General features: G+C 32.9%; 1 protein-coding gene across 2 annotated transcripts; it reads left to right on the top strand.

Annotated features, from left to right (window-relative positions):
• Positions 1-4,765: 4,765 nt before the first annotated feature.
• Positions 4,766-8,892, top strand: LOC111881710 (probable E3 ubiquitin-protein ligase XBOS32). 2 transcript variants are annotated; one of them, XM_042897715.2, is made up of 11 exons: positions 4,766-4,926; positions 5,656-5,807; positions 5,888-5,947; positions 6,044-6,115; positions 6,872-7,047; positions 7,127-7,290; positions 7,402-7,460; positions 7,544-7,590; positions 7,758-7,895; positions 8,060-8,148; positions 8,230-8,892. In XM_042897715.2, exons 4-11 carry the CDS (start codon positions 6,053-6,055, stop codon positions 8,748-8,750), a joined length of 1,257 nt encoding a protein of 418 aa, XP_042753649.1. In that variant the 5' UTR covers positions 4,766-4,926; positions 5,656-5,807; positions 5,888-5,947; positions 6,044-6,052; the 3' UTR covers positions 8,751-8,892. The 2 variants fall into 2 exon arrangements, with proteins under 2 accessions (XP_042753649.1, XP_023733862.1); XM_023878094.3 differs by having other exon boundaries at positions 5,590-5,807.
• The last annotated feature ends 1,695 nt before the right edge of the window (positions 8,893-10,587 follow it).

Below are 10,587 nucleotides of genomic sequence, written 5' to 3'. Positions count from 1 at the left end.
CTCAAGACATTAGTCATTTTCAACCCCCCCCCCCCCCCCCCCTTGGAAGATGTCTACGATAAAGAGACCAATTCATAGTCGAAACGAATAAAAACTTAGGCTCTTGAATTGAGTTCAAGACAATATATTCTATAAGTAAGGATTTTGAGCGGTATGTCGCCTAACCATATATCCTCCCAAAAAGGCATAGGCCTAACATCACTCACTTTACATGAATAAAAAGAATTAAGATTAACTCATTTTCCAGACACCTGTTGTAACGTCCGCATTTTTTGCTAAGCATTATTATGATGATGTAATAGTTATGGTCAACAATTGCAACCTATTTGAAGTAATGACCAAGAACTATTTGAGTATTATGTGATTATTGTGCAACATATGTGCTTATAACGATATAATAAAATAATAATAAAACTATACGTCAAAAATAGAATAAAAATTTGGCCCAATATCTTTAAAGAAAGTGGAAGTAGTCGTGACAAAGACTCCAGAGATATAAAGAACGTTGAAATCCGACTTATAATGAAGAAGTTATGACCCGTCGAAGTTCACGACTAAACCGACACAGTGTCGTGTATCGTAAAAGATGATTTTTTTGATAAACTACTTTTTAGCCTTAGCAACCTGAACAAAAGTTGTAGTATACGCTAAACCGAGAGCGTGCATATAGAGAACGCCCAAATCCGACTTTGTTTGAGGAAATTATGATTTTCTAAGATTCGGCATAGTAGTATACAGTCCGGAAATCAAATTTCAAATCGATTGATTATTATCCGACACAACATAAACGATAATTGAAGATATCGTTAATAGGAGCTCAACGATATAAAGACAGCCGAAAACGGACGTCGGATGACAAAGTTGTGATTTTTTAATGGACTTTAACTATCTAAGTCTGTTAAAATATAACTTTAAAAATAAGTTCAAAATTAGCTGATGGAGTGTAAACGAAAGTTGTAGATCACGTCACTACCTACGCGTGGATATAAAGAACGTTAAAATCGGAGCTCGTATACGAAATTTACGGAATTTAGAAAGATAATTATTTTTTCGATAAATCTCCGGAAGTGACAAGTGGCATAATCTAAGCCACTACTTCTTCCCACGGCTTCGCACAAGATCGTGACACTTGGCACTGGTACGCCCCACGTAGCGCTATGTACGCCCCGCCACTAAGTACGCCCAACGTAGCGTTGAGTACTACCAGTGTATGCGTACTCATCCAACCTATAAATAGAGCCCATTTCTCACTCAAAAACTCACATCTTCTCAACCATTTCTCTCTCAAACACACCCAAACCCTCTATTCTTTCCCCTAGAACCTCCTAGGTGTTAGAAGCGAGTCCCGGAGCATCAAAAGGCCTCGAGAAGAAGAGCTTTCGGCTCATAAGTTCTGCCCGCGTAGAGCCCGATTCCTCGCTAAACCCCTTGTAAGTGAGTTATGCTTATCCTACTTTAAGTATAACTTATGTTTAAATTCATTATCGTTATTATGAACCTATAAACATGATTTATCAGTGATTCTAAGTCGTTATACTGATTGATCTACTTACGGGAATGATGTCTAGGCTGTGATTTAGTGAGGTGTTTAAAGTGAGATTTCCAAACAGTATACTTCGCATACCAAACAGACTATACCTCCAATATGATCCTACCTGGTTGTTCATTACTTGATAGATCATGAAAGCAGACTTTGAGTTAATGATACCTCTAGACTAATATATAGTCACAATAAATATTACTATATTAGACTAAAACTTAGTGATAATAATACTAGGTTTTGTCAAAGGAAAAGACAATTGTTAGAAGCGAAGCGCTGCCCGAATTTTGAGTCGTCACTTTAACAAGTGAGTGCATAGTTACTTCCATCTTACACATAGATATGAAGTATTTAATATAAATTGCATGTTATATGTGCCTATTATCTGTGTTCCTGATATCTATGTTGGATGAACGCTTTATACATGATTTACTTAATTTAAACTGTATATGTATTTTATACCTATAATTATGTTGGGTTAAGATGTGTAGATGATATAGATCATGAAAAATGAAATAAATGATGAGAGGCCTTGATGTTAAAGCTGATCCAATCATCTAGCAGAGTATAGATGACGACCACAGACTATTCTAGACAGTCCGGTGGAACACTAGCAAGCTCAAAACTTGTATGTGTTTGTGAACGACGTGTTCACCAGGTGTACTCCATCCCCCCTCATGGTTGCCTTACTGATATATATTGTTGTGGAATCCCCTAAGCATTATTGTCAATCCCGAAGATAATCCTTAGGCTAGGTCCCTTAAATTAGATACTTTAGGGACAGAAAGTAAGGATATTGGGAACGGGTAATCGGGTTGAATGATTTGATGAAATTAAAGAACTTAATAATTGTGGGTTGGAAACCTTATATGCTTACCAGGCTCCCAATTCTGACCTACTCAATTTCTTGTATTACTGGTAGTGGCACAAGAGCATCGGTTTGATGAACATATGAGAGAATTATGGATTATAGGCCAGTAGAATAATAGTTGTTGTAATGCCTATGTTATTTTCTATTTACGCTTATGCATTGTATTGACGATGACATCCCAATGTTTTTAATATAATTAAAATACATTTCTTCGCAAATGCTTTGATAATATCTTTATCATATTTTTTAGAACAAATTCCGCATTATTATTCTTCAAAATGATACTCCGGTTTTAAATAAAGCATAAACAAATCGGTCTTTCTTGGCCATGAAATTGGGGATGTCACACCTGTTTGGTAGCTCGTAAGATTTTAACCCATAGTGAGTTCATACGACCGGTATGGATACCCATATTCACCAATCATCCCTGCTAATTACTCGACATCACCAAAATTCACTCCAGTTCCCATTAACTTACTTTTATGTAAGTTGATCTTTAATATGGAAGCTAGGTATAAACAATGAAGCGATATAACAATATTCATAACATTTGAGTTGGACCATTTTCCAAGAAAAATGTTATCATCGGCATAGGAAATTTTTAAGATTTCCATACCTCTAGTACCAAGTTGAGGTCCACCAAAAGACTTTCCTTATGGCATTTCCATCAAGTATAAAGAGAAAATGTGATAGGGAGTCACCTTGTCTTAAACCCCGTTTAATCTAGAATTCGAAAGTTGGAGAGACATTAAGAAGAATCGGTGCCATAAAGGATGTTATACATCCTCGAACCCACCCTCACCATATTTTACTAAAACATGTAATATCATGTAATCGATTAGCCAATAGTTTTTTAATAATTTAATATTGACAACCGATAACGCTAAGTGGTCTATAATCCGTAATATACTTCGGGTCTTGATTTTGGGAATAAGAGTTATATACATTACAACTTTTAGGATATCACTCAAAGTTTAGAAGTTTAAAATCGTAGCCACCACATCATTTCTGGATAAATACCAATAACTCTTGATTAATTCAAATATGAATCATTCGGGCCTAGGGATCTAACTTTACCGCAATCCCAAACCACTTACTTTATTTCCTCTTTTGATAACTCTACTTCAACGTGCGACATCTGATCACATAGATTTGGAAAATCAAATTCAATGTTAGGCATATATCTCTCAAAGGGATTGTATTTTTTTCGTGTAGTACTCTAGAAATCCACCTTAAACACACTAGTTTAGTTATTCACTTGCCTTTGGCTATAATACTTCAAATTGCCACTTGTTGACATTTTAAATTTAAAATATTATGAATACATAATTTTTATCTTCTTCAATACATCATTATACCTTAGCCTTATAACCTAGGTCCATATGTTTAACCCTTTTAATACATTTTAACTCCTTAATACACAAATGACGTTCTTCCACCTCAACCGAAGTATATGCGCCCGACCTCCATGTAATGATCAAAAACATCTATAATTTTATTCTTTAAGGAGATTTTCGAGGCATGTAGGGAACTTTGACGAGTCCTTATCCAAGTACATATGTCGCTTTCGGGTAAAAGATCAGTGTCAACAAATATGTTTGAATTCATTTGGTTTGCACGAAAAGAAGATGTATCATTTGGATTTGTCTCGTGTATCAGTCAACATATAATTGAATTCCATGTTGATGGTACATAGGGGTCAAACAAGGCCAAAATTTTAATTTTCAATATATATGCACCTCAAGACGGGGGAAAACAAGAATTGTGGTTGAAAATAATGCAAGTTGAGGATACACCATCGTAACTTTTGGAACAACTCAAAGGACAATCTTTGTAATTTATCTAAGTTTCATAAATCACCTTTGCAAATTGCTATCCTTCAAGTGACATCAACCCTATAATCATTTGCATAGATCCGAAATAGAACTAGTCAAATGTCAAAGCCTACAATTGGTGAAATATTATAATGTCAACATTTGTTGCAACTCACACTGGTTTTAATCTAACGTTCAAGCCGACCTTAACATCTTCAAATAAGTATAATTATTTATTCGAATTTATTCATATTATATAAACAATTAAAATGATAAATCCTACAAACTATGATAAAGGGTCGGAGGACTTTTATACTTCACTTTGGTTTATCAGAATGTCGTTTATCATCATTACCAAGTCTTTTGTAGTCCACCTCAATCCTTGTCAACTACTATTATTTATTCATTTTATTTCATTAATTAAAAATTTGTCAAAGGACAAAACCTGCAATATCAAAGATAGTTCAGGGACTGTTTTTGTGATTCACTCTAATTTATCAAGTTCCGTTATCACTCTTATGGAGTCTTCGAACCTCATCGAACATCTGGTGGGTCATCACTGTCTTTTGGGTCTTCGATTCCAAAACCTCCCAAAAACAAAATTACGAATTTATAATTACGATCACAACTTCCATTCGAGCACTACAACAGGAGAATTCTCAATTCCAGTTCTTGGCAAGATTTAGTTCCTTTCTAAATATGTGAGCCCCTACGATCTTAACAATCTTTCATTTTCCATCGAACTCGGAAGAACACATTCGTATTTTTGTGCTTTTTTTTCTCAAAATATCTGAGTTTTCCGGGAAATTTTTAATTGGGTGTTAAATGTTCGTGATTCCAAACTGAACTCTGAAATCGGGTTGTGTTGATTCATACCAAAAGCTCAACCTTCTTGATAAACTCGGACTTTAAGGGGAATTCGGAGTCGGGTTTTTGAATTTTTTTTGAGTTTCAAGCGAATTTTCGAGTGGGGTTATGTTTAATTTCTTCAAAAGGGAAACAAATTCGGGTTCTTAGAAGCTACTTCTTTTAATGTACTTATAGTCAATTCGATACTCAATGGGTCTCAACCTACATTTGTAATTAATATTCGTATCATTTGGCGGGTTTTTTTTTCCTTCCTATCGTAGTAAAAGTTGGTAATTGGTTGTTTGGTTGTTGTTAGTTTGGTAAAAAACAAAGAAGTTGTGTGCAAAAACAAGCAACAAACAACACTTCACATCAATGATAATGTCATCAATCTTTTAATTAGGCTTTATAGTATTACTTAAAGAAAAGAATCTGATATGATGTTTGCAATTCTTGTTGTTCTACCAAATATAAATCGAAACCCTTTTCATTCTTTCTTTGTGTGATTCTTTTAGTATTTTCTTTAAAGAAAAAAGTCATGAGATTTTTGGGTCTTGTGGGGAACTCCTTTGGGTGCTCAGCCTCTGGTGAGAGGCTTGTTTCAGCTGCAAGAGATGGTGATTTTCAAGAAGCCAAAGCTTTATTAGAATATAACCCAAGACTTGCTAAATATTACACTTTTGGAGGTCGAAATTCACCCCTTCATCATGCTGCAGCTCAAGGTCATCATGAGGTATAGTAATTTTAAATGTTAATATGTTTTTATAAAGATCCAATCTAAAGATCACGTTGCTCTGTTTTGTTTGATTTTAGATTGTATCACTTTTGATCGAATCGGAGGTTGATATTAATCTCAGAAATTATCGTGGGCAGGTTAGGAAAGTATAAGTATATAACATTTATGATTATCTTATATTAAATTATGTTGCAATATCTTATTAAATTGTGTTATTTACTTTTGTTGAATAGACTGCTTTGATGCAAGCTTGTCAATATGGTCATTGGGAGGTTGTGATGACCCTTGTTCTTTACAAAGCCAATGTATGATTTATATATATACTCTATATATTTATGGAAAATTACAGAAAAAAAACAATTGCATTTTAGGCAATTTTATGGTTTAACCACTTATACTTTATCTTTTTCCAATCAAACCATATAAGTTTCAGAAAATATTCCAATTTAAACGTTTTCACAAACAAAATGTTTAATATGGAAAATTCCAGGTGAAATTGATATAAAAAATTTAGGGAAATATGATATGCTAAAATGGGTTAATATAAAGAAATAGATTATATTTTGTGTTTTTTCCGGATTAAACCTCAAATTTATTTTTTATCTGAAAAAGACCTTGTATTTTTTAGTTTTTCTAAAAAAGCCCTCAACTTTGTATTTTTTCTTGAAAAAAAAGCCATCATCCTTCTAAATGTTTTCAAATAAACCCTCAATTTTTTTAGTATTTTTCGAAAAAAAACCCTCATATTTTACAAAAATGACTAAAAGGGCCAAATCGGGAAAAATAAAAAAATACAAAGTCTTTTTCAGGCAAAAACTAAATTTGAGGTTATAACATGGTTAATTTAATATTAACCCTACAAAAAATGGTTAATTTGAAATTTTTTTTGAAACTTATATGATTTGATTGGGAAAAATAAGTATTAGTGGTTAAAGTTAAACCACAAAACTTCCCAAACTATAATGTTTTTCTTTTTTTCGTTAATTTGCTCTATTTTTTTACTTTATTCTTTTCTTATAGCGATAATAAATAATGGAATCAAAATTGTAAAAACTTTCTAGATTCACAAAACGGATCATCTAAACGGAAGCACTGCATTGCATTTGGCTGCTCTCAATGGACATTCACGTTGCATACGGATCCTCCTCGCTGATTATATTCCTAGCATTTCTAAATTTTATAAACTTATAAAGAAAAGATCAAGAATCCAAGAATTTGTCTCTGAATCCAATGAAGGGTATATGATTCAAGAAATCATATGGGTTTTTACTTTTTTTTTATATGGGGTTTGATAAAAACTTTAACTTTATTCACAGAAACTCACTTTATGAGATAATCAATAAACCTGCTGATGGAGGTGTAACTGCTCTTCATATGGCTGCACTAAATGGACATGTTGACAGTTTGCATTTACTACTTGACTTAGGGGCTTCAGTGAATGAAGTCACTGTGGAAGATGGAACTACAATCGACTTAATTGGTAAAGTTTAAGTTTTATACCCTCTTTGATATTATTTATGAAATATGAGTCCCAAATATTGTAAGTTAAGTTTTTGTTACAATTACAATCGAATTTATTTTATGATCTTAGGAGCTGGAAGTACACCTTTACATTATGCTGCCTATGGTGGAAATCCACAATGTTGTCAAGTAAGTTGATTTTGTTAGTACTTTTGAATTAAATGTGTTTTTTTCTTGATGTTATATATTGTTGTGTCTTTGTTATGTTTTAGGTTTTGATAGATAGAGGTGCAAGTTTAAGCGCTGAAAATGCTAATGGGTATGAGTTTTATCCACCGATTTCATGTTTTCTTGATGAGTTTATTATGTTCGTTAATGTCCTTTTTAGTTATAAGTTATTACACTTTTGGTTATGTTGACTTATATGTTATAGAATCCGTAATTATTGAACTAATTGTACTATTCTATTTTTGTATATTGTAAAAGATGGAGTCCTTTAACAATTGCTCGATCATGGCATAGAGATTGGCTCGAAGAAATACTTAGCACACAACAAGAACAATCAACCACTCCCCCTTCTCCATATTTGTGTCTCCCACTTATGAGTGTCATCAAAATTGCTAGGTAAGCAGCTTCTTAATTTAGTTAGAAAGACTTGATTTTGTTACAAATTTTACACCAATATCCAAAAGGGTTCATAAATTTGTTCAATTCATCCCAATTCGGAAAATTTTCTTACTTTGACTTGAAAAGTCAACCATCAAAGTTTCGATTTTTTACGTTTGCAGAGAGTGTGGATGGACCGGTGATTCGGCTTCGAATTATGCCGATCAATGTGCTGTTTGTTTGGAAAACAAATGCACAGTTGCAGCATCAGGTACACCTGATCTTGATAAAGCTTCGAATTTTTCAAATGAAAGATTACATATTTTACATAGCTTCATCGTCTTCTTTACAGGTTGTTTACATGAACTCTGCACTCAATGTGCTTTATACATCTGTTCCACCAGCAACACCGCAAGTTCACCCACCGGACCACCAGGCTCAATCCCGTGCCCGCTCTGCCGCCATGGAATCGTCTCCTACAAGAAGCTCACAACCACAAAACCGCTACCCCAAACGTTGAAATCCACCTCATCCCTCTCATGCTGCTCGTGTTCTTCAATGGCGGAGACCGATTATGGAATTGCAATTGAAACGACTCCCTTATGCAACCCCAAACCCGATTCCCGATCTTTTTTGAGCTCCCAAAAGTTCCCATCGTTGAAACTATTGAACCCTAATCTGTGTATGCGAGGTTCCGACGTAATCCCGTCATTGGTTAATCGGTCGGCAGAGCGTCCAAGCTTCCGAGCTCAAATGGCGAGGTATTCGAGGTCGAGTTTTCGAGGGTCGTATTCGTATTCTAAAGGTAGATTATGGTTGTGTTCTTTGAATCAATCGGTGGAAACTCCCACTGATTACTCGAGGGAAAGGTAAGAAGAACATTGGAGAAATGATTTTTGCTTCAGAGCTAATGATGCTTTTGTATATATATATATTTCCCATATTTGCCACAAACAGTTTTTAATGTATTGTTTTGTAAATGATAAAGAGTGGTGAGAAGAAAGATTTGTTTGAATTTTGAACCTAGAGTGTATAAAAATTGGAAAAATCTCAAAATTACCATATGATTATGATTATAAATAAAATATAAAGAAATGGTCTTTAAGTTTTATCCATTTATCAAAATTAATATGTTATTAGGATTTCAATTATGTAATAGCTATGCCTTTTACTATTTATTAATACAAAATAACCTTTAACAAATTCGTTTAACTCATTTAAATCCGAAACGTTACTATCACTCTTCTTTTAGTTCAATGACATTTATTCCTTGTAACATAATATATTTTGATTTAACTTGTTTAACATTTTATCTAATTTCAATAAAAGACAATGATTTTCTAAACAATTTGGATTAAATCACTAAATTTTGATAATTTTCTTAATATTCCGCTATACTTTATTTTTCAATCAGAAATTTAAAAACAAAATACTTTTTTTTGTCAAAATAAAAATATTCAGAAACAAAATTGACTTGTCCTGAAACCTATTTCGGGGTTATTTTTTAAAATGACTCGAGAATTAATTATAAAAGAACTTCACATCTATAATGGACATTTTTTTTGTAATTATACCATAAAAAGTATATTACTATTAATTTTAGTTTTTATAATAAAAAGAATCAAGTAGTCGACCATAAAAAAGCATAAAAACATAAAATCTTGGAATTATGATTTTAACATCAATATGAACGACACCAAAACTAAGATAAACAACTATCCTGTAAGTCGGTTTACAAATGAATAAGTATCTCGAGACATGATGTTTTAACAATAAATAAAATAAAAAATACGACAACTTATTATAACTACGTTTTTACATTTTGTGGTGTTAGCTATTAAATATTAAGTTGATTATAAAAAAAAAAAAAAAAAAAAAAAAAAAACATATATTTTTGCAATACAGATTACCATTTATTTATAGATTATTTGTATATTAATGAGTTGAGATTACCATTTATCTTGCATTATTGAGAAAAACTTGGTATACATTTTGTTTAATACGCTAAATTTTACGGTTATTAGCAACATCCATGTACCTCATTGTATTACTAAAACAATCATAAACCATACACAAACAAAAAATTACATTACATTAAAATAGTCAGAAATTCTTAAAATTTACAACAGAACATAATATATAATTACATTTATGAAATATAAAAATAACAAAAGACAAGCTCAGGAGGAATAGCCAAGATACAGAAGTCAGGTATATTAGATTGGTCAGATGCAAAATAATCAAAATAAAAGGGGCTGAAAAGTGTGGAGAAGCCACAAACGAAACAAAAGAAGTCTTGCAAGGTCAAGAAAAAAATAGAAAAAACAATAGATTCAAAAATTAAAAATCATTTCAATAAAAAAAATCTAAACTATAAAATAGAAAATAAAAAAAAATCAGTAAACAAAAGCTCAGTTAGGACAGCGTCAGATCACATTTTACACCCCAATTTGTTTGATGTTCCACTTTGAAAGCATTGTACGGTGGCGACAGTGATATGTTGCCGGTGAACATGGATGCATGTTTGTTGATTGTGGTGGTGACGGGAAGGATGAAATGACTATCATTTTTTTAACGGCGACGGTGGTTGTGAGGGTGGTTGATGGTGGTGTGATTGTGAAGTGATGGAAAGAGGCAAACTGAGATGCCATTTGAAGAGACTGTCGAGGGTGGCATGCAAATATATATAAACCATTAGAATGAGAGCTTG

Source organism: Lactuca sativa, chromosome 8 (genome assembly GCF_002870075.4).
Source record: "Lactuca sativa cultivar Salinas chromosome 8, Lsat_Salinas_v11, whole genome shotgun sequence".
Lineage (NCBI taxonomy): Eukaryota > Viridiplantae > Streptophyta > Magnoliopsida > Asterales > Asteraceae > Lactuca > Lactuca sativa.
The sequence above is the reverse complement of the archived record's forward strand: the minus strand, read 5'-3'. Positions and strand labels throughout refer to the sequence as shown.

Excerpts from the sequence above, each read along its gene's own strand:
- LOC111881710 (XM_023878094.3), top strand. The coding sequence starts at position 5,613 with ATGAGATTTTTGGGTCTTGTGGGGAACTCCTTTGGGTGCTCAGCCTCT. Across the intron at positions 7,048-7,126 it reads GTCTCTGAATCCAATGAAGG|AAACTCACTTTATGAGATAA; the intron begins GTATATGATTCA and ends CTTTATTCACAG. Across the intron at positions 7,461-7,543 it reads GAAATCCACAATGTTGTCAA|GTTTTGATAGATAGAGGTGC; the intron begins GTAAGTTGATTT and ends GTTATGTTTTAG.